Raw genomic sequence first — 25,518 nt, 5'->3', positions numbered from 1 at the left:
TCATTTTGTAAATAAATAATTGTGTGCTTAAGGGATCTAGAATGAGCGTTTATATGCGTTTCGACAGTATTTTTGTGGGACATGAGAGCACCTCAGACGTGTCAATTGCATTCTGAATACGAAGCATGTCTTTCTGATATCAAATAATTTTCATTTTTGAAATTCACGATATAATACAAATTTCATGACAAATTATTAAGATTTGATATTTTTCAAATTTTTGATATATAACAGTCCTCGAAATAAATTTTATAAATCTAATGATATATTCTAAAAGTGTATGTAGCTGGGAGGAAAAGCCGACGATCAATTGAAAATTTTGACCTTTTATATTAGAGATATGGATTTTTTCCCCAAAAACCTTTTTTTTTTTTGTGTTTTGGGAAAAAAAAATCCATATCTTCAATAATGAAAGGTCAAAATTTTCAATTGATCGTCGGCTTTTCATCCCACCTACATACACTTTAAGTATAAATCATCAGATTTATAAAGTTTACTTCAAGTACTGTTAAATATCAAAAATATCAATTTTAATGATTTGCCATAAAATGTGTATTACATTGCAATTTCAAAAATCAAAATTATTTGATATCAGAAGGACATTTTTCGTATTCAGAATGCAATTCGATATGTCTGATGTGCTCTAATGTCCCACAATAAATACTGTCCAAACGTTCATACCCCTTCCCTTAAAAGCATAAAGATTTCAAGCTTCAATTTGCACAAACAATTTATTGACACTAAAAAGTGGCCTATCAAATATCCTTAGGGTGTTTCCCCACAATGAGTGTGTGCTCTGCACACAAGATGTATCTTGTGAAACAATTTAAAAAGCTGCTTGTTTGAAATGCCCAAAAGATGGGTGTCAGATAAAAATAGCATCTTTAAAATGCTAAAACTGGTAATTTACACACATTCACAATAAAAATACCACGTACATGTATATCTGAAGTCAAAATCATGAATCATATCCTACATGTAAGGTTAATGTTAATTAGATATTGGACAGCATTTAGCAGAGCAGGTGCTTAAAGACAGCCGTCACTTAGAAAATTTTGTTGGGCACTTATTAGGGCAGGGGCATTAATCAGGTTGAATGCAGTGCATACATGTGTACTCATACACTTTGTGAAATAAGAATACGCTTACATTGCCCTGAGCCTTGTTTGAATGTTGGCAACTCTACAAGCAAGTTTAAAAATACATACTATGTTGTAGAATTGCGTTTATTTTAGCAACAAGCTTGTTTCGGATATGATTGTTTAGCGTATAAACCTGTCAATCACATTTATGAGGTTATGGTCAATGAGGTTTATGATTATAATACAATGCAAATACGATACGCCTACAATAACTATAATTTACATCCAAATAGGGACACAATGTATGCCATTAAGTATCAATGCTTTCACGATGAGAATCCATAACATGCAACAAGGTTTCAATGAGTGCGCTATCCGATTGTAAAGGTTGTTGAGCTTGCGCTAGGTGTGGCATGTGGTTCTGTGTCTTGAAGAAGCGCAACAGCTCAACAACCTTTTCAATCCGACAGTGCATCCCCTGAAACCTTGCTGCTTGAAAACAAACCTTCTAAAGAAATTTATGCAAATAAAGATCAAATAAAGTAAATAAAGAAATTGATGCAAACAAAATTAAACATTTCCTCTTTTCATTTACAGCTATACTTTGTTCTGCTTACAATTGACCAGTGTCAGAAATTTGCAGAGAATCCATTCTCGCAAAGATTCTCGTCAACAAAATTGCAAGAATCTAAATGGATTCTCGTAAATATTTCAGTTTATCATGCAAAGTTATATGGCGAGAATCCATGGATTCTTGCAAAATTTCACTGGGAGAATCTAAAAGGAATCTTGCACTTGGTTGTGAAATTCTGACCCTGCAATTCCGTCCCCAAAAAAATGCGACTCACAACATTATGTTTTGATATAGAATGATGTGCATGCAGCTAGCTAGTTGGGAACAGCACTTATGCTAGTTGCATGTTGTGTGACTGGCGTGCCCATATGCAAATGTATCTACGGTCTGGACTTTACTGCTGAATGCTTTAACGAAAACCTAATAATTTTTGCAAACTAAAAGCCGAACAAATAGAATTTGGAATGGAATATGAAAATCGTGTTGATGATTTAAAGGAAATCTGTACCATAAACTAATCAATGGCTATATAGTTGCAGTAATAATAAAACGACAAACAGTAAAAAGTCCCAAGCTTATATACGTCCCAAATAAAGGAGAAATTTTAATTCCTTACGACAATCAGCGATCAGTTTGTAATCCATGGTGGCGCCATATTGATACCCGATGTATTTTATTACGCTGTAACGGTACCCGATTTTGAAACCAGCGAAACTGCGTGCCACCAGCCTCGTCCCTCGTGAACTTTGGTGACACGGCGAATACTACCAAAGTTCAGATTCAACATTCGCTCAAAAGAAAATGCGACAATTTTTACCCATAAAACTACAGAAGAACATAAAAAATGTATTTTAAGTAATATTTATGATCAACAATGTCTTTTGAGAACGAAAAGTAAAAACAGCACTAAAAACCAAAATTAAGCTGTGGGGTCGCGAATGCCATAGCAACACTACGCCGCCGCGGGTCTGTGTGAAAGGTTACACTACCGCTTGGCAGAAAGGATTCGCAAGCAGCTATCATGGCGGCTTCCATGAATCACAGAAACGAAGGATTAAAAGTGTTTTTTCTTTGTTAGGAATATTCCGAAATTCATTTAGACCGTCTGGTATGTTTAATTTAGGGGTATATAACTATATTAGCTCTTGATTAGTTTATGGTACAGATTTCCTTTAAAGTGGTTGGTTTGTAACAGTGTAATTTCAAATCACTTGGACAAAATGAAAAAAAAGAAGCAAAAAACAAAGAAACATAAAATGGAATATTGTGCTAACTTACAGTAGGCAGTGGTGTTGATGTATCCATTGGTGTTGGTACCCCTATAAGGGTTACAGCACTACCGAGTGGATGCTGGGAAACATTAGAACTGTGCATTAGGGATTTAAACTGGTTGTGCCGACGCTGTAATTCTCTCAGCTGGCGCACTGCTTTATGGTAGTCACCTTTGGGTACCTGATTCCTGCAAGACAAACCAAGTGTGATTCTGTTGTATCACTGTTGGCTTTGTGCATTTTGTTGTGGTAACAAAGGCAAATTCAAGTTATTCTAAACTTTTATGAGCCACTATTTTGATAAAGTGCAATTGTAAAACGTTAATGTGCATATGAAGTACATGAAGGTCAATTAGTAATGTTTTTGGTGAATTTTGGGACCCAGTTTTGTGAGAAAAAAGGTGCTATGAAGGTTAACTCATGAAATGTCAGTAGTATTAAGCCTCATAAGCACTCTCCGGTCATTTTCTAAATTAAATGTACACAAAACATACTCTAAATTGCTTTTCATCAAAACATTGATTGTGCATGTGATTTATTTCACATTTTGAGAATGTTCCAGTTCTTTTGTCTCTTACAATAAGCAAATCAACAGTCTATAGCAACTTGAAATTGCCTTGGTAACCACTTAAAAAGCAACAAGTAAAATGTATACAAACTATGCAAGGCTTTTAGCAGCACTTGAACTAAATTAATTTTGATTATCGTTAAGTGCAAACACGTTTTAGAACACAATGCTGCTATATTATTAAGCCTATCAATATTTCATTTTTAATGGTTAATTACAAAAGGTGTAGTAGTGAAGGAAAAAGCACACACAAAAAACAACATATTTTTCTAATTTATTATATATTGTTGACATTAATTTCTGGTGTTTGTTTATGATGCATCTTAAAGTATCTTGTTTTAATGTATCTAATGGATTAACCCTACACCCAACCCTGCTTTTTGCTATCGGAAGTTAAAGAAGAAACGAAAAAGGAGAGAAGATGAACAAAGAAGTCACTTGGCACCCCCGGGATTCGAACCTTTGACCCCCCGCATTAGGGTGCATCAAACGCCCCTCATGTCATGCAGATTTTTTCTACCTAGTCTTAAAATGTTCCATTGGGCTAGAAAACACTGTGTAAAATTTGAAAAAAATTGAAGGTGGTCTAGGGTGGCCTTGGTGGTGTTGAAGTTGCAAGGTATTGATATTGCCTTCTAACATACGGCAGCTATTTAGAAACACCTTTGTTACCACAGGATAAAATAGCTGCCACTTGTTTTATTGCCTACAGTGATACCGAGTGATCATAATGGATATCAAAAAGTTCCAAAATAAAAACAATAATCATGCATAAGCTTTCGGATCCTCACTTATCAACTTACAAAGGAATAGCTGCCATATGTGCTATTTTCCAATAATGAATGTGTATGTTGACCCCCCGCATGCCAACCACATGATCACCGACCGGTAGCTACACGGGTTATCGCTGCCCGTGCAGCAATTCTGTGAGCATATACCACTTAGGGTGATTGCGTCATCGCAGACCCTGGGATTCATGCATGCGCAGTATTTTTCATCGTGGTATTTTGTGGTTTTTTAGTGTAAGGGTTAGATATTTTAAAGATGGGTGGCCTGACAAATCTGACCACCTACCTTTAAATGTAATAATTGCAGTCACTTGGTCTAATACAATCATTGTTTTTTTCAAGGATGCATGCACAAATGTTTTGGCAGAAAATTTGTTGACTTTATTTTCACTACATATTTTAGACTAACAATATGTTATGAAAGTACTCATTTTTGGAAAGGAAAGATGAAATGAATTCAAGTATATCTTTGAAGTGCACAGTTTTGACATCTAGCATATGCCTTACTTCAAATTAAATTATATGAACAGTTCATACTACTCTTCCTATCATTAATTCTCAGATATGATATGTACATTTAAAAGCAACTTGTGCATCCAACAAGTATATGATGTTGTAAACTATACAATTCACCAGTTGTAACAACAACAACAACAACAACAACAACAACAACAACACCAACAACAACAACAACAACAACAACAGCGACAAGGTGCATATCCACTCAATTAAGAGTGCTCACGGCACATGTGTATATCGGTGATATATATCTCCACTGTTTAAAAACAAGTGACTTGAGGATCTACTTTGCTACATTTTGATAAATAGATTGGATGAGCTCTTTTATTTATATTTGCACAAGCTAGTTGAACAGTTTGTTTCGGAGGCTTCAAAAGAGTTAACGGAAAATCGCCTCTATGAAGTCAAGATTTTATTAAAAATTTAAAAGCTTGCAAATCGGCTAATTTTTGTTACCTATTTCAAGTTAAGGCCAGAGTAATGGAAGACACATTCGTTCACGCCCGAATTTGAGATTTCTTGATATTTATGAACACTAAGATGTATTCTTTCACTTAAAACTGATAAAATACAACTTGCTAATATTTACTCGTATTTTTGCTTGATTTATTTCACTCTTTTCAACTCTAAAAGTCACATGGCTCAAGACAGCTTAGTAAATTGGCGGAAATAATGAGTCAGAAATGCGCCGAATACAAATTATTTTGATTACGCCGCGATTCGCTTAGCGTGACGCTGGCGCAACTCTGCGCCGTATGTCCAACGCAGTCTAGGCGCATTCGGTTTGTTGTTCACGCCGCAAATGTGGTGTAAACAAAACAAAATTTGCAGTCAAAATGCCACTTAGATTTTTTAATTATTTTGAATTTTGGCGCACTGAAAGCAGACATTATAGTTTTATTGGTGCAAAAAGATGCATATTTAGACCATGCACCAGATACAGCTTTTACAAGCGTGAAAGTCTTGCCGTTTTAAAATATAAGGACGTTTTGTGCATAATTTTGACATTTTTTTACTAAAACATCGATTTCTCAGAGTTCACTTTTGACAATATTGCACGATTTTTGTGACAAGATAACTCGAAAAATATGCAAGCAAAAGGTAAACTTTTGCACTATCGCTTAGAGTACATATACATCAAAGCCTAGGGAAGGTTTTCTCATTTTTTCAAAATATTTGTTTTAAACAAAAATATACACCATTCTGTGCAATTTTTAGCTTAATAGAGTGACAAAATTGCTTTTTTCACATGTTTTTTCAATATTTCAAAAAGAGATGAATTTCAAAAAATAAAAAACCTTCCCTAAGTTCATGTCTCTTCTTTATGAAAAGCTAACTGAATTTTTTTTACTCCGAACGGATTTTTTTCTAAGGTTCTCACTATGCCTGTTTGATACCAGGACGTGGACTCGATCCTACATCGAGTCCACTTCCAAGCATAGTGAGAACGCGAAATAAGTGGTTTCGATCCTACATCCAGGATGTAGCATCGAGACCACCTCATTGAGGTAGTCTCGTACCTAGGACGTGGTATCAAACAGCATAGTGAGAACGCGTTTACAAGTGGACTCGATCCACTTATACCGGAAATGTTGTATGCACAACCTTGATGACCGTCGTTGTACTATATAGGCCTATACAATATATAATGTCTACATTATATAATTTTCCATGATAAAATTTAAACATGCATTTTCAACTTATAAATTCGTAGCTGGTATTATAGAACAAATTTGCATTATTTCATGTAATTTACAATATCTATTTTTTATGCGGAAAAGTCGAGGGGAAAGTGGATATACACGGATGTTCGTTCGTACGAGATGCTTGCCGTAGTTTGATGAGCAGCATGCTTCTCGTGCAAGGTGAAAACAACGGCATCGCGGCAAGATACAGATTTTATCCCCGGATTTTATCCAGTTTCAGAATTAAACAAGACGACATTGGGCTTTACAGTATAATACAAAAGGATATTCAGATGTAATATTTGTTTTTGGGGTGTACATTTTGCTAGACTGAGTTAAAATTACCAATCGAAAATAGTATTTTTGATGGTGATTTTATAGAGGTTGTGTTGCGTGTGAATCGGCGTGCTTGACCAAAATCAGAAATAACAACCCGATGTATTTCTCTCATTTTACACGTACATAGGCCTATATAAAATAACAGTTTTTAGAGGTGTTTATTTCAGATCTTTCCAAATACATGCATATATCACAAAATAACATATCCATAGATTGAAGGAATATATCAGGGGGCCTGGAAATAAAACATGATCTTTCCAAATTGATAGTCTATATAGTAAAGTTTGATTTGTGCGTGAGTTCGGCTCAAAACATGCATTGGAACAGAATTAAATGACGTCATGGTCATGCATTGAAGCGCTTGATATTATAACATCCGGGTAAGTGGAGTCGATCCTACATCAGTATTTTGGTGTTAGTGAGAACGCGAAATCAATGTGGACTGAGTCCACTTGTATGTGGACTCGGACCTAGGTACGAGACCCCATGTCTGTAGTGAGAACACGACCTAAGTTGTCACAAAAAAATTGGGGTAAAAAAGTGAAGTTTTATATACTTTTGACATACAATTCAGAAATAATGATGCTCGAAAAGGTCCATGTTCTCTCCCATTACACTGGCCTTAAGTAATCAACTGTTATGAATCAAGAAGAAATGAATAAATAACAAAGAATTATGAACCAAAGCTATACCCACAAAGTTTGTTAACAATTGTTAACGGAAAATGAAGCCTCCGAAACGCCAAATATCGAAGTCCGGTTCTCAAAAATACAGGGCTGTTCACAATTAAAACTAATATGGCAGTTTTTACTGAGCATATGGCTACACTTTCAGCATAAGAAAAATTATCCATGAACTAACTGAAGAAAACATATGGCTTTACAAAAATGTTACTATTTTTTTAGTACATCAAAAAGGTCAAATTTATGGAAATTTTAGCCTGCCAAAACTGAACGCAGTAACTCCCTAAGATGATTATGCTACCCAAGGAGGCTGCTAACTAGATGACTTATGTGGCCAAAAATTGTGGGATTCTGTAGCTTTATTAGACCACTACTGAAGTGTTAAAAATCCAAAGTTACACCCTTTACCGTGACAATGACCAGACCATATATAGTATACTAGGTGATGCTGTGAACAGTTCAATTTATATACAATATTACATTCGTACTTTTTAAAAACATGTCATATCCATTAGCCAGCCTTCAAAATAATAAAACATAAAATGAATGTAATCTTACTTGTATGCAGTACACTGGATTTCAAGTTCCTCCTTCTTAGCTTTTAGTAATTGCACTTTGTTTTCTAATTGGTCCGACTTCTGCTTGTACTGCTTGCGTTTCTGTAGCACAGTCAAATCAAAACAATGTAAACAAAATCAATGTCTCTTATACATCGCAATACATTGATAAAAATCACAATATTTTTTTGTCACAGTGACAGAACAAAAGACATAAATTAGGGGTTCATTCATATATTTTCATGACTAAACGATTGTTTATGCCCGAGGGTTTTAATTTTTTGGACGCGCGCGAACATCGCGTACATCATTCGCGCTTTGCGTAAAAAGCCAGCGAGCATACACGCGTATATCCTACTTGCGAGCGCTCATCGGTTCTTGCGCGGTTTGTTTACAACCGGAAAGCCAGGCATAAACAACCTATCGACCAATCACGCATGCTATTAAATAGCGCGTATGTATGAAAAAGGGTTATTTTGTATTAGAAACATTGTTATATTTCTACATTCTAACAGCAAAGGTGTGGTTTAGATGTAATACTGTAACATACTATATACTACTAAAATTCCACACTTGTATTTTTGTACAGGTGTTACTTATAGGTTAATGAATGCGTCTTACTTGATGAGAGTGAAATTGTACATAATAATGCACACGTACTGAGATGCTGGTGCGTCTAATGCACGAGCCCCAAAGGGGGGAGTGCATTAGACGCAGCAACATCTCAGTACAAGTGCATTATTTTGACAATTTCTCGAGCAACAAGTAATACGCATTTATTAACCTATTTCATAGATAAAAGGCTGTGATTTATGCTAATTTTATACAAAACTGTCACTAAAAATGTTGGAAAATACAAGCAAATATAAATGAATCAACCCGCAAGGAAAATGACTCAATCTTGAGCGATGCGAACGCGTGCGGAAGCTCTGTGCGTAGTACTGCGCCCGTGCAATTATACAATATTAATGCACTCCGCGTATTTTTCTAACGGCTTTTCTGATTGGCTATGTGGTTCTAAGAGTGTATGAAAATCACTTAAATGTTTAATTGACTTAGAACAGTAGTTTTATAGCACAGTGAAGGATTAGCCCCATGTTCATTCCATGCCCTCTTTCAGGCAATGGTCATGATCCAATGCTCTTCAGTCTTCAACCTTTTCCAAAATGCCCAAGATCATTTGGAATCTATACATGAAAGAAGAAAAGCTCAAAATCTGTACACTACAATCAGATGATAGTAGCACATAATGGTTTACCTTGAGAAATTGTTTATCTCTTTTCTTGGCTTCTGCATGCAGTCTTTCAATGTTCTCCTCCATCTCTTGGATCCTGCGCTGGAGTTGATCCTTCTCATCCTGGAAGGCCACTTTCAGCTGATGCATCTGACTCTGAGCGACCTTGTCTTTCTTCAAGCTCTCATCACACTGCCGCTCAAATTCATCTCTCAGTATGTCATGCGTATTACGCAGTTTGTCATAGTCTACATTGAGTTCTTGTTCAATGCCGTGAAGGCTCTGCAGCTGCGTTTCTTTTTGGTGTAGTGTCTCCCTGAGTTGGTTTGTTTCTTGTCGCTCTTGTTCCAAGTCTCTCTCTAGGGTGGACTGATGGTCAAATTTGGTTCTGCAAACAGTAATTCCACATAACATACTTTTACAAATACGTCATGAAAGGATAGGTAACTACAAGAGATTGGAATTGATCGTAGATTAAGGGGCAATAGATAGGACTACTATGTTGCCTTGAATATGGTTTGGAGTTATGCAACTGATATTGATACATCACAATATTACATTTAGTGTAAACTTATTGATCCCTCTACTCAAAAGTAGCTACATGTACCAATATATGAAGAGCTTAGTTTCAAAACCCCTTACATCCACTTTCCCAATTTTGAGAACACATCAAAAAAACATCAAAATAATCACTGATACAAGGTGTTTTTCAACAAAAGCAGTTTTTGGCAGGATGCTCATCCTACACAAGCATTCCGCCAAAACCTGCTTTTGTTGCAAACCCCCATATATCAGTGATTTTTTTGATGATTTTTTGATGTGTTCTCAAAAATGGGCAAGTGGATGTAAGGGGTTTTGAAACTAAGCTCTTCATATCCTTCGTCACTTCCATGGACTTGATTGTGTGGCGCTCATTGACCAATGACCATACACTTGTCTGTGATTGTTTGCTATGCGGTCTGCTGTTGATGATTCATTAAGGCTCAAAATTTCTCGACCTATATTGATTGTCAGGGGTCTGACCACATACATGTATCCCACCACATAGGAAAATGTAATTTGAAAAATGTATTATTAAGGTAGGAGATATTTCATTATCAAATAGAATTTACTGTTAGCAATTGTGTGTACATTTTTGTATTAATTTTTTAATAGTATGTGGATTTGGAGAAAATTTAAATAACTACAAGAAAATTTTCATTAAATCTTTAATTTTCATTATGCTGTTGGAAATTAATGACATGTTTTACACATGAAACCCAAGATGAGCAACCTACCTTAGTATATGAAGGTCTTTCTCTGCTTGGTCTTTTTGCTTGACAGCATCCCTGATCTGCTGCTCCCAGTTATCTCTCTCAGCTTGCCTCTGTCCCTCTACATCCAACTGTGCCTTTTCCATCTCCTGCACTCTGGCCTCCAGTTCCAGTTTATCCCCTTCAAGCTGATTAACTTTGGCCCATTCCTCCTCCCGAGCAGCTTGCACTCTTCTTGCTATGTCCTTTTCCTTTTCTGTGACTGCATTAGTCTGTAAATCAACAGCTCTTTGTAGGACCTCTACCTTGGACTTGTAATCTGTTAAAAATCAAATAAACATACATTTTCAGAATTGTTTGGGGATGCAATTCTGTGAAATGCTGCATTCACTCTTCTTTGGTTCACAGTTTGGTAGTGATGTCAATGCCTTTTTGCAGTTGTGCTGACAAACTAGCCGCCCTTGTATGCATACATGTATGCTCTGTGCTCTGCCCGATTTGATACTTTGCCAAGCGAAATATTCACCTACGTCACTACCGAACTTGAGGCGAGCCAAGGAAAACCTTCATTATAGCCAAAATAACAAATTCTCGATCATGAGAGGATGTACCTTCTGGCCAGCGTACATTTTCATAGAATAACACGATCGATGCGACCTGCATGACCGAACCTTGACCTTGCCTAGCAACGACCATGTGATTGGTCAATTCTCAAAAGCTATGTTTGCGCCGTAAGCGCCGGTCTTTGCGTAATACGCTCGACGCAAATAACTGTGCGTACCCAAGTTGGCTCTCATGATCGAGAATTTAATATTTTGGCTATAACAGTGAACATGTTGATAGATTTGTCATGCGTATGTAGAAATGTAAAACGATCATTTAGTCCAATAGATTAATGTTTCAGTGAATTCTGATGGTGACATCACATAATGTACTGTACATAAGTTTATAATTGGTCTTCGCATCATTTTTTTCAGCTGATAATTTAGCACCAGTTATAATAACATGTCCAGACAATATTACCACTGCATCCAATGAGTCTTCTGTTCCTGTAACATGGATCTCCCCGCAAGCTACCGATGATGTCAGCGTTAACCTCACTATTTCTGAATCACATTTTCCTGGTTCATTGTTTTCTACTGGTGTCACTCCAGTCATATACAACTTTACTGATCATGCTGGGAATACTGCCACTTGCATCTTCTATGTGACGGTCACTACAGCAGGTAATACCATTGCAGATACTTGTAGACCTAGTCTAATTAGTTGTTTGTTAGTTCTGTTTTGCTCTTTGTACAAGTCTGTTGGTTAATGTACCTTTCTTAGTGGAATCACTACTGTGTACTCTGGCTTATAACAATTCCTGTAGACCTGTAGACCTTACTTGATTATTACTTCCAGCTGACTTTACACCACCTGAAATAGGCTACTGTCCAGGCAACATTCATGAAACCCTTGCAGCTAGCGAATCTATAGTTCATATTTACTGGACTCTGCCGCAAGCTGAAGATAATATCAGCGACAGCCTGACTGTGTCCAATTCTCATGATCCTGGTTCACTCTTTCATGTTGGTGTCACTCCAGTTACATACAACTTTACTGATGGTGCTGGGAATAAAGCAACCTGCACATTTAATGTGACAGTCAACAGAGCAGGTAAGTATTATACTGGTTGCTACTCTGATATGCAGACCCTGTAAGGAGTTCAATTTGGTCCAATGACAAAAATTTCAGAAATTTTCAAGATCCAAGTCATCACTTGATTTTGCATTTATTATTTTCAGCCGTTCAGACAACATTCATGAAACTCTTGCAGTGGGCGACTGATTTGCCATGCTGCATATATACACTGTAAACCTGCTCACGCCCTAGATGGTGACATCACATAATGTACATAAGTTTATAATTGGTTTTCGCAGTGTACACTTTTGTTTTATTTACTTTGATCATTTTTTTCAGCTGATAATTTAGCACCAGTTATAATGACATGTCCAGACAATATTACCACTGCATCCAATGAGTCTTCTGTTCCTGTAACATGGATCTTACCGCAAGCTACCGATGATGTCAGCGTTAACCTCACTATTTCTGAATCACATTTTCCTGATTCACTGTTTTCTACTGGTGTCACTCCAGTCACATACAACTTTACTGATCATGCTGGGAATACTGCCATTTGCATCTTCTATGTGACAGTCAACAGGGCAGGTAATATCATTGCAGCAATGTGTAGGTCTAGCTAGTCAAATTAGTTGTTTGATGTATGGCTTTGTTTTGCTCTTTGTAGAAGTTTGTTGGTTGATGTATCTTTCTTAGTGGAATCACTGTGACTATTCCTGCTGGCTAAATGGTTTTATGCTCCATTTGAAGTTTGTATCAGAGTTGTAACTCTTTTCTATATACCATTGTTACTCTTTTGGTTCTTATCACAAAATTGTACTTTGCATAAAAAAGTTGAAACAAACTGAAATCAAAATAACATGCAATTTTGTCAGTAAGTTACTGCAGACAACATTTATGAAACCCTTGCAGTTAAGGTGACTGATTTGTCATGCTGCATACATTGTAAACCTTTCTGAGTGTGCTCATGCCTAGATGGTTACATCATATAATTCATACAAGTTATAATTTGTCTTTGCAGTGTACAATTCTTTTGGTTTATTTATTTTGATAATTTTTTTCAGCTGACAATTTAGCACCAGTTATAACATGTCCGGACAATATCACAATTTCATCCAATGAGTCTTCTGTTCCTGTAACATGGATCTTACCACAAGCTACCGATGATGTCAGCGTTAACCTAACTATTTCTGAATCACATTTTCCTGGTTCATTGTTTTCTACTGGTGTCACTCCAGTCACATACAACTTTACTGATCATACTGGGAATACTGCCACTTGCATCTTCTTTGTGACAGTCATCACTACAGCAGGTAATACCATTGCAGATACTTGTAGACCTAGTCTAATTAGTTGTTTGATAGTTCTGTTTTGCTCTTTGTACAAATTTGTTGGTTAATGTACAATGTATCTTTCCTAATGGAATCACTACTGTGGTCTGTAACGACTGATCCTGCTGGCTAAATGGCTTTATGCTTCATTTGAGGTTCATATCATAGTTACATATATACTTACACCTCAAGCTAAACTCTTTCTATGTACCTTCATTACTCTTACTGGAAAATTGTGCATTTGCATCAGACACAATGACATCAAAATGACATGTAATCTTTGGCTGAACAGATTTATTGGGACAGAAACAGGATTGACCACAATGTACTTAAAGTTCTCATAAAAACGTGGATCTGGGGATCTATTTACCATCATCAAGTTCTTTTCAGTTATAGCAAAAACTCGAAGGACTAATGGAATTGACATGATGCACATGCTACAAATAATTGTTTAGAATATATTGCATTTGTCATACACACCTTCCAATTCATTTTCAACCATGTCCCGTTGCCTCTCCAATTCTCCTCTGCACTTGACCATTTCCATCTTTGCATTGGTTACCTCAATCTTCTTTTGATGCAGTGTCTCTTCCAGCTGACCTTTCAACTCCATGCTGGTCTTCTCAAGATCGTGTACTTTGCTGGAGTGAGATCGCTGCACGTCTAGGGCAGTGTCAAGCTCCTTCTGGAGTTGCTCTGCATGCATTTTGAGTGATTCTTTTTCCGTCTGCAAAACATTATAATTAAATGTTTGAAAACATCAAATGAATACAATACATTATAATTCAATTAATACATGTGTTCGCCAGAACATGTGTTGTCATCTTATAACGTGGAATATTAATTTTGTTATTGACATCAAATAATCCCTAGATGATTTCTGATCTCATCTGTAACTTCCTTATTGACAGAAATAGCTTCCTGAAATCAGAAGAGAAGCGATATCATCACATTAATTGTAGACTGTTGCCCAATAATGATATTCTCATATCACACTCAAAGCCATCCAATATTATATAAGTTCCTCATTCTTTACAGACAAATCTCATTGTTTGAGAATTCAGACCCAACTACACCGAAATGTTAGAACACACTGCACAAAGTAAGAACACAAAAGTATACCTCCAGAGCTTTAACATTCGCCATGTGTTCTGTGAGTTGCCTAGCCTGTAATCTTGACACATGATCAGACTGCAGTCCAGCTTGCTCCCTCTGGGCACGGATCTCCTCCAGCTCATTGAGCAGACCTTTGACCTTCTGATTGAGGGCAGCATTCTCACGGTGAAGAGTGCGCACACGCTGTCCATCATGACTGTTCTCAGAAGTGTACTTGGCAATGATAGCCTCCTTGTCTTTGTGCAGGTTGGATATCTATAAATATAAATAATGAATATTTTAAGTGTCACTAACTTCTACATCAAAGTGATATGCCTAAGGCTGGACAGAATTATTTGTTTTTACAGTCACCCAAAAAATCCCTTCTCAACCCTGTTGACCCAAAACCCTGAAGTAGGATTCTATTTTAGCTCACTCAATTTCCAATCAAGAAACTGTTGGTAGAAAATGTCACATAAAAGTTAAAACTGCCATCAAGTTTTCAAATGATCTTTGCATAAATACAACTGTAAGAGTAGCTGAAGTGCAAGGTATATTATTTCAAGGTGATCTAACCAAAATAGTATCTCCTTTGATGTTGATGGAAAGCTGTTTTGTCACACATTAATTTAATCATTATCATTATAACCTACTACTTAATAGAGGCCATCAGCGTGACGTCATATGCCGCCATCTTGTGGGTACACGCTGTGATGGTCGTTCGATCTCCATGCGTGAACAGCAAAATCACCGCGTTGATGTGCGATAACAGCTGTGTGGCAAGCTGCGCCCTGCGCGTATTGTCCGACGCATGAACACACAGATCATTAATACCCACAAGATGGCGAAAGGCTGACGGCCTCGATTATTTAATATTCACATGCTATTGACAGGTCTATGTATGAAAATCAACCAATATATCAACATACCTCGGATTCATACTGCAGCTTCAACTCCTCTAACACTCTCTTGTGTTCTGCCTGTTGATGTTCATATTCAGATTTGACAAATGAGTGTTCATAGCGAAGTTTGTTGTATTCACTACGAAAAAATTCAACCTCCTGGTCCAGCTTAGAGAAACGTTCTCTGAATGGTTGTTCCAAGTCCTCCGCTATCTTCACTTTCATCAACTCAAGCTTTTGAGGGGTTATTGTCTGAAATGTAATGCATGAAAGAATTCATTTCAGAGTTCTTATCAATTGTAATCTCTTTTTAGAGCTGAGACACACTAGTCACTGAATACCGATACCTGTGCTATTGGATCCTGCCTCTTATTTATTGACTAACCATGAACCAATCTTTGTGGGATTTTAAGACATGCGACAGATTTAGGCATCTACAATCCATTGGAAATCAACCAATACTACAGTATTTCAGATACCTACCTCATATCCGTTATGTACATGTAGCATACTAAGCATACAGTACAAGGTCACCATTTTGTATGCATTTTGTATGCAGTATGCCTGTGTATGTTTTCACAAAGCTACATGTGTACCACATGTTCCATAATGTATTGAAAAAGGACTGTACAGTCATGACATTATACTGCTTCAACCTAGAAGTACAAACCAAATCTGTGGCATCGGGGTTAACAAACGAATCGCATAAAGAGCATGGTGCGCTCGTTAAGTACAAATCGTGCAGCAATTGGCATGCCAGAGAAGCATTTACACACGCATTGCGCTGAAATAATTATTCTCATACCTCCAGTTTCCGAGGTCTATAGGCCAGTACTTGAATACTCCAAATGCCATTTACAAAATACCAGGTGATATAAATAAAGGTACAACACAAGTACAAACAGTGATACACACCTGAGTTTTGAGATCCTCTAGTTCTTTTGTTTTCTCTGCAATCTCTTTGGTAGCTCTAGCCATAAGGGATTTGAATCGCTCTTCCATTGATGCGCCATCCTCCCTCTGACGATCTAGCTCACGTTGTACACGCCGGAAGTCATCTTGCAGTCTGATCAAAGGGGAAAGAAAGGAACAAAACTAAAGCATAAACATTTACAATGATCGATAACAGACAGTTGAATCTGAGTAAAGTATAAGGTAAATCCAAGTAAAGTAGGGATCAATGTGTACATCAATCTTCCAACCCCAATGGAGAAACAAGACGATGTGGAATTAAAAAAAAAATTATTCCGGGTTCAAAATCTGAATCTCTTGAATAGTGGAGATCATGAACATATATCTGACCATACAGTTTGTTTGGCTTAAAATTGGCGAATATAATTTGGTTTTTGTTACTGTAGGCATCGATAAAGTCTCAACTTCTGCTTGGGTAAATTCACATAAGCATGCACCGGTCACCCATTATGTAAATAGCTTTAACGCAGCTGTGTACTCTAGACATTGTTTCTTTCGCAAAATTGAGTTTTTTTGATATGTTTGTACTTTGTTATGTTTTTTTATAAATACAAGGAATAAAAATCCAGATTTGTAAACTCCAACTGTAATATTTTAAGGATTTTATTTCCCTATTCCACTCGTGTTTGAAATTGAAAAGGAAAGAAAATCTTTGTTGTACCAGCAGGGTACACGCAGCACAAAAACGCATCACGCTATGTGTCGCGAAATTTGTTAACGCACAAATACGCGACGCTATATCTGCATGCATGCGGCGCATCTTATGGAAACACCACGGAAGCACTGATTTCACAAAAACCTAGTTGTCAAATGGCTCCTTTTTAGCTGTTAAAATGTGGTTTTTTTTCAAGTTCTTTCCCCGATTTAAATATCAAGTTATGAATGGATTTCGCTCAAACTTCTCAAGGGGCTGTGGATCAGTGATCGAATTTAGGAAAAATAAATGGTTGTCCCACGGACAACCAAATTACAATTTCTGGTTGTCCGTCTAAGTTTTTGGTTGTCCGTAGGCCTACAAATGTGACTTTTTGCTAGATTTATGGTTGTCCGGCGGACAACCGAATCAGTATTTTTGGTTGTCCGGCAACTTTTTTAGTTGTCCCGGGCAACTGGACAACCAAAATTTCGAACCCTGCTGTGGATTAACCCGATGTTCCCGTAATATAAGGTAGAAAAACAAAAACTGCCGCATTCTCCTGCGAGATTCGATGAAAGTGCAAAATGTGACCACTTTAAACTTCAACGGCCATTATTTCAATGTTCATTTTCTCGGTAAAATGACGATTTAGGTACACGATAACTCAATAAATACAGCATCTATAGGTAAGCAAACATGATCATCGTAAAAAGCATGATCGACTCAAGAAACGGTTTTCTCATTTTTTTATATTTTGGTCTATTTCCGATTTTAGGCATCATTTTGTGCAAATACATTTGTAGGCGTTTGTGAATTTCAAAAAGTTCAATTTGATGCCTTATATGGTCAATATCTCAAAAACTAAGGCCAATATCAAAAAAATAAAAAAACATTTTTGGAATGGAACCTCAAGATTGAGCTAAAAACAAAATAAAATATTTTGGAAAGAGTGTTTTTTTTTTTGATGTACCTAACAAATATTTCCAAAAACTCACTTTTTTGTGATTTTCTTCATAATTGTTGTTTTTACCCCAAATCTGTATGTATATTAAGATTTATTGATGTCTTGCCCTTATAAAAATGTATACTTTTATATGTCTTGCGCTAATAATTACAAAGTTATTGCACTTTTACTACAAGCATGTCTGAGAGTACACAGCTGCCTTAAGTGCTGCACGCCATTCTATATCATACACGGTGTTCTGAGTCACATTTTTTGCCATAAGCGAACAATCTATATAGATACTGAAATATACACATACACATACCCATGGATGAATCAAAAGTTACAATGAAAATCCAAAAAGGAGCTGTGTGATATTCTGGTATAATATTTTCTCAGCCTATACAGTATGGAATCAACTGATTCTGGCAATATTCATGCAGGAATCAAGATTGATTCTCACAACACTGCTGGACAAAATTCTAACCTTGAAATCAATATTGTTAGAACCTGTGTTTGATCTGTAAATAATAGGGCCGGGGTCGGCATTGTTTTTTGATGTCGCCATATTTCGTATCTTGACGTCGACAGTGTGTCAACATGCATTCGGGTTCCGAAAAAATACCAGGACTTTTGTATTTCATGATTTTAAACATTTTAATCTAAAAATATCTAGAAACCCCGTCGGCAATTTCAGCAAATTTCCAAGATGGCCGTCTTTATATCAAGCATGTAGCGATAAAGTGTACAATTTACACCGGAAAACAAGACGAAATACTGCCAAAGATTTAGCATTGCATTTTGTTGAAAATACATTGGAAATGGCCAATATTTTGAGTTAAAATGAGCTTGCCTGACGAAGTTTTACTGGGCCATTGCCTTAGCACTATGTCGCCATGGACGAAATTCTGTAGATATGTTGACATAATTCACTTTGTCGACAGGATTCTGACAGAGGACCTGTCGACACCGGCCTTAGTAAATAATAACTTACTTAGTATGCTCTGCTTTGACAGTCTGGTAGTTGGTTTTGTGGGTTTCACAGCGCATGCGTTCATCAGCAAGCATCTTCTGTAGCTCCGACTCTTGGGTCAGTTTTGGCAAAGACTGCGCAAGACTGGCGCCATCACTAGTCAGCCGTAGAGGGAGGGAGGAATGTGTCTCCATGGTGCCCTCCTTACCAATACTCACTGAAAAAAGAGCATATTGTGTAAGATTTGCAAGTTAATACATTTTGTCCATTCTATATTTGCACAAGCATTAAAGATTACACCTGCATACATTGTACATTTATCTCATTTGAAATAATATTGTGTAATACCATAATAAATGTGTATGGCATTTGTTGCTTACGGTAAACCAAGGCATGTAACCAGCAACCAGCTTTGTTGTTCTGACCGTTGGAGAAAAAGCCCGATCATTGAAGCCTTCATCCTAATTGGAGGGGAGACAATTTAACATAAAAGTTGGGCCCAATTTTTTTTTTGGGGGGTGGGGTGCCTGGGGTGGGCACTTAACACAAATGACCATACGGGTATGTTCCCCCGGAAAGACCCCCCTTTTTGGATTTCGCAGAAGACCCTCTATATTTGACCAAATTAGAGCTCCGAAAGACCCTTGATTTTGATAATTTCAGCTCTAAAAGACCCCAAATTGCTCATTCCTCATATTTCTGTTTTTTCAAGTGCTTTTCAACCAAAAAGCCAAGAAAGACCCTTGATTTTGAATGTTCGCAGCTCCAAAAGCCCCCATTTTACTTGTTCGCAGCCCGGTTCCAGCTCCAAAAGACCCCCTTAACCGGTACGCAGTCAGCTCCCAAAGACCCACCACCTCAAAATTCCGGGGGGAACATACCCTCCAAAACAGGGTTCGCAGGTTTTTGCCGCAGGTGGAAAAAACCATGGTTTTAACCGCGGTTTTAACCGCTTAGCAAAAACAGTTTTGCCGCAAAAATGGCAAAAACTAAAAAGTGATTTAAAGTTCGATTTTTGATCTCAAAACGAATTATTACATTGAAAACTGAATTTTCATTTACTGAAATGTGGTTTATCAAATTCCAAATATTTTCATTTTAAGGACTTGATGAGACAAAAAATAAGTTGAATGATTCATTAAAAGATATATGTTTACTGTTTATGAGCTTTCTGTGCACTTGTTAACATTTGAGTGACTATAAATGAGTTTTTGCCAGTTTTTGCCATTTTTGCGGTTTAAACCAGGCAAAAACTGGCAAAAACAGGTTTTGCCAGTTATTGCCACTTTGTCGGCAAAAACAGGTTTTTGCCGGCAAAAACCGAACCCTGCTCCAAAAAGTTTTGATGTGCCCCTACATGATCCCCTGCCAACCCATAAAATAGGTAAAACTAGTAAACTATTTTAAATAAAATTGAACATTGAATCAAGGTGAAACATAATATTTTTTCTCAAAACTGAACATTTTTGTGTAAATCTGATGTTACCATACGATTCCTCAGATCATTTCCTTTCCAAAAATGTATAGTTTTATATTCTTTGGAATATGAACCCAGTTCTCTGGGTTGATGATAGGAATGAACAAATTTTATAGTAATTTTTGACGTAAAAGAGCTGAATGCAAACTCCAAAACTTTAGTGTAGCACAGGCGCTTGATATACGCTCGTTTTGACAGTGAGTTACGTGTTTGACAGTTTTTTATTGTGCAACGCATTTCTGCATTTATTCAAGATGGCGAATTCCTCAAAAAATTCATGTATTTTTATTTACAAAATTACTTCATTTCACAAATTCTTGTCACTTTTCACTGACACCGATCTGATCATCTTTTTATGCATGCACATATTTTGGGGGGGGGGGGCTTTGGGGGCGCCCAAAATGAAGGGGCGGCAAAAACTGGGGAGGCCAAAAACGAGGGTGGCGGCAAAAAGAATTAGTAAATAAAAAAGGGCGGAAAAATTTGATAAAGCATAACATTTTTTGAAAAAATGGTACTATACATCAAAATGTGCTGCTTTTAGGGCGCTAGCGCATGAAACCTTTTTTTTTTTTTTTTTTTTTTTTTTGCTCTTCACTTTTCAAACGACCGAGAAAATAATTGGGTCAACCTTTTCGGGCTGTTGAGGAAGGGGCAGCAAAATTGAATTTTCTTCAGCCCCCCGGGGTTGGGGCGGCCACGGTACACCACTGTTATGTGACAGAGTGATGCTCAAAGGCGGATCCAGGACTGCCTCCCCAGGGTGCTTTAAAATATAATCTGAAATGTAAAAATGGCCGTGAAGCGGCATCACGTCACGCGACGCAGGGGTGTGTGAGGGGGAAATTCCCCCTGAGAAGTTGGAAAATGTTATAAAATGAAGACCTAATTGAAGCCATTTGGTGGACCATTTTGGCACTATTAGAAAATTTTAGTTTGAAAAATCTGAAAATTTGTGAAGCCTTTCGTGGACAAGTTTTCCTAGATATTATTATTGTAACTTTTTTAAAAGCTTTTTCCCCTTTCTCTTCTCTACTCTTCTATCTGCTCCTTTCCTCTTTTTTGTGGGATGAGGGCCCGCCGCCCCCTAAACTGCATCTGCTGTCAAGTTAGTGACCAATACAGGGGTCCAGGGTGTTGGAAGGGGGCATTTCTGAACTCAGTTCGAGCAATTTGGTGCATACTTTTTCTCTTTCTTTTTTTCTCTTTCTTTCTTTTCTGTCTCTCTCTTTCTCTGATTCATACCCTGGGGTGCTGCAGCCACCAAAGCACCCCCTGGATCTGCACTTGGTAATGCTGATGTTTTTGCTTAAATTCTGATAATTTTTTCATCGTTTTTTTGAGACAAAACCTTCCTAGCAAAAGGAAAAGATCGCCGGCTCAACGGCTTACTCGGCGATCTAACACAAGATCATTTACTCAGCACCAATCACGCACTGAAATGTGTAAGTTATCAGAACAGTGAGAGACCGAAATGTCCTCCCCCATAATATAATCACTAGCCCTGAACAGTTCACAGCACTACACAGCTACTACAAAAGCAAGCCAAGGAAACCAACATACAGTGTCCGTTTTAAGGAAAAAAATCTGGTCATCCGCCGGATGACCATGCCATGAAATCTGGTCATCCGCCAAAATTTTTGGTCATCCGTATATTATCCCCCAAAGTCGGGATTTTTCAAAATTTTAAGTATCAAAAAGTAATGTAAACAATCAATATTTAACAGGCACATAACGCTTTTGCTGTCAAACTGTCACGACCTCAAAGGCACAGTTCCAAACAAGCATAATTATGCGTGGAAGCGATGTTCAGTGTAGTGTATCATTTACAGATTCCTTCTAACAGGCCAAAGGTCAACGAAATAATAACACAATCACAAAGACACAGTACTGAGTGCGGAGTAAAAGAAATCTGCACAGTGCACACTAATTATAATCGAGCCCAAACTAGGTATGTGGGGATGCGGCGGTGTGAAAGCGAAATACGAAGACTACCGGGATGGATGTTATCATGTTCCATACACGACCGTCGCGTAAGCTTAATGATTTTAAATTGACTTTATCGAACAATTACTATTTCAATTAGTTAGCGATTTTAGCTTTAAAATCATGGAAAACTGATTGGGAAAACTGAGATATAATTACGTTTTAAATTAATTTTGATGAGGAATCGTAGGACATCGTTTCAGACACTGTAATGGTGAAAAATATGTGGACGTCCGCCGGATAACCGGCAGTGAATTTCTGGTAATTCGACGGCAATTTTGGCCGTCAGGACGCCCGGATTACCACTTAAAACGAACACTGCCAACATAAAGCTGAATTTATACTCGATCGCTTTTGCAGAAAAGCAATTCTTACCCATGCTCAGTGTTTAAGTGTCAAGCTGATCAATCGATTCAAATCAATCGATTCAAATCGCTGAAGCAAAAACGATGTCGCTTTTGCAAGAACTGAAGAAATCTCAACTTGCCAGCGATATCGCTTGACATGTGAATATACAACTAACTATTATTTTGCTAATTAATTTACCTTTCTTGATTAAGTTTTGGTGATGAATTAATTCAAAGCAATAATTATAATTGTCAGCAACTGATGCAAAAAAAATGCATTTTGTGGAATTTAGAATATTTTAATTGCCGTCTAAATGCAAAAGCGACAAGCGGTGCATCTAGTACAAGGAACTTATACGATGTCCTCATTCACAAACTGATACTATCTGTCCATCGTATAAGACTGTTACCGTACGACAGCGTGTTGAAGGAATATTACACAGTCAAGAATAGGCTCCGTCCTCAGCAAATTGGGATCCCTCACAGTCTCCGAAAACATCAAAAGCGTTGGCGTTGCACGTATACTTACTTAAGACTGTCCTTTTTCACATAACGCAGACAAATTTAATAGAGCCAACTTGCCTAGAAATGGTCAAATTTTGGCAAGAAATATCTCTGTGTAATCCTATGCAAATCTCACATCACATCGCTATCTGCGATCGTGTTTTTTACTGGAGTTAGGCTAGGCTGGTTCCCACCAGCGTCATGCACGTGACGTGACACAGCTAACAATAACGTCATAATCGACCGGAAATCGGGGATCATTAAAACGTCAACAAATTTCAAAACACGGTTAGTCAGTAAACTTAATAGCGAGCGGTCCGAATTTTGAGCCATACAATAATTACAAGTTTACGTGGATGTGGTGAACTAAACGGTGCATCGCAAAATTCGGCGATTGCCCATCGCTTTTCAAAAGCATGAAAGCGTTTCCATCATACCGTGGAAACATGGCATGTTGCCTCAGGGGATCGACGCTAAGTCAGGTACCGCGTGAGCAAACTCAAAATAGCGCAAATAGCGCGAGCGTGCACAAAAGAAACTTCGCGCGTAAGATAAGCGATATCGCCATGTCTGTACGCTGTACCGGCGTCAACTGAATTCGAGTACGCTTAGAGGGCACGGGCATGGAAAATTCCAATCTGTGTATTAATAATCTAAGGTTTCCATACTTTCGTCGCAAATCGCTCGAGTTTTATAATCGAGTATAAATTCAGCTTACATGGCTTAAGAGACTGAGAAAACACACGCATTCGCAAATTCCTGCTTGCTTGATTCCACTTGGGACGTTAAAAGCAGTATCCGAGAAGAGAAGTAAGGCGCGTGAAAGTCGATTCCGAGTTTATCGTCCCCCGCCCGCATCACTTTTTGGAAACCAAAAATGCCAAAATAATTCATTATTTTCAAAGTATCAGTGTTTTCACCAGTTTTAGCAATTGGAAACATATATTTTTGTTTGTAAAACATATAAATTCATAACTTGGAAGCAACACCAGGCTCTTTTCTAACTTTTCTAGTCCCTACCCATATAAAAACATGTTTATAAATAACGTATACTATGAGTGTGGTTTAAATCAACACGAATTTTCGGTCAATAATGAAATCTGATGAAATAATGAAAAATGAAAAATGAAAAAGTCACCTCACCAACCTGGGAAAAAAAAGGGACGATAAACTCGGAATTAACTTTCATGGGCCTAAGCTTAAGTTAAAGTTAATATTTTGACTGCATGCAATTGCAATGAATGCATGACTATGCATGCAGGCATGCAGGTGTCAGTGTCATTGATACAAAATGAATGAGGGGCGATTCATTGTGGGTGTTATTCTTTGCTCAGCCGTGACAGAGTTCTCCTATAAATAGCTCATGTGAATTATATTTTACTGGACTTTTAAACGATGCGTTTTCCCACTTTTGTCATACACAACCATTATTTCTCTCCCATTTCTTACCTGGTGGTTCACCGATCTTTCGGTTATTTTTATTCGACTCCAATCTACAATCGATTACAAATTAGACCGAGCAGTTGAAGAACAAGCAATATATACCAGGGATATTATTTTACATATTTTTTCAGCATAAAATAAAATTAGGTTAAAAAATACATTGCAATATAGTAATATCATATTTTGCAATAGAAAAATATATAAATATTGGATTAAATACAATTTTAAAGAAAAATTACAATTTCTTATTCCAGCTAAGTATTAATAATTGAACGCAAACTGTACGTTACAAATTAAAAACATTTTCGAACAGCTTCGGCGTCTGTCTCTACTGCGCATGAGCATTGGTTGCAAATTATCAGGCACCAGCGGCTCCAAACACCCACACATGCACCAATGATGCATTGACGAAGGGCAAGTAATTTTCTGAAGTAAAGGGAAAAAATTAAAGCTTTTTGACTGTGGGTGTTGAAATTGGTTGAGATATGTTTATAAACATTTTATGATTTATTGTTTGGGAGTGTTCATACACGGGAGGGGGGGGGGGGTGGAAACTTGAACATCGGACATCAAAAAATCAAAAAAATTTGATCCCCTATTATTTAAAGGGCATTTCGTGATCCACAGCCTCATCCCCCACTTTTCCCCAAAAAGTTGAGATTTTTACACCACTGGATACCTCTGGCTACATAATGTTTATGTACCAAATATTTCTTGCAGATTAATTCGTTTAGC

The 25,518-nt window shown here is 37.3% G+C and overlaps 2 protein-coding genes across 3 annotated transcripts in view; one reads left to right on the top strand and one right to left on the bottom strand.

Moving 5' to 3' along the window:
* Positions 1–24,831, bottom strand: part of LOC140148410 (centrosomal protein of 83 kDa-like) — a 40,581-nt gene extending 15,750 nt beyond the window's left edge. Inside the window, exons 1-10 of one of the 2 annotated variants that reach the window (XM_072170340.1) lie at positions 24,790–24,831; positions 19,048–19,243; positions 16,417–16,567; positions 15,529–15,753; positions 14,627–14,875; positions 13,985–14,231; positions 10,578–10,872; positions 9,325–9,688; positions 8,068–8,168; positions 2,935–3,115 (exon numbers count right to left, since the gene is read on the bottom strand). In XM_072170340.1, coding sequence (XP_072026441.1) covers positions 2,935–3,115; positions 8,068–8,168; positions 9,325–9,688; positions 10,578–10,872; positions 13,985–14,231; positions 14,627–14,875; positions 15,529–15,753; positions 16,417–16,567; positions 19,048–19,220 — 1,986 coding nt within the window. In that variant the 5' untranslated portion in view covers positions 19,221–19,243; positions 24,790–24,831. The remainder of the gene's footprint in view (positions 1–2,934; positions 3,116–8,067; positions 8,169–9,324; positions 9,689–10,577; positions 10,873–13,984; positions 14,232–14,626; positions 14,876–15,528; positions 15,754–16,416; positions 16,568–19,047; positions 19,244–24,789) is intronic. The other variant, XM_072170341.1, reaches the window with a different exon arrangement.
* The window catches only part of LOC140148411 (adhesion G protein-coupled receptor B3-like), an 82,850-nt gene that overhangs the window by 22,436 nt on the left and 34,896 nt on the right, over positions 1–25,518 (top strand). The window lies entirely within an intron of this gene.

This window comes from Amphiura filiformis, chromosome 3, assembly GCF_039555335.1.
Source record: "Amphiura filiformis chromosome 3, Afil_fr2py, whole genome shotgun sequence".
NCBI lineage: Eukaryota > Metazoa > Echinodermata > Ophiuroidea > Amphilepidida > Amphiuridae > Amphiura > Amphiura filiformis.
Note: the sequence above shows the minus strand (reverse complement) of the source record. Positions and strands in the feature narration are given on the sequence as shown.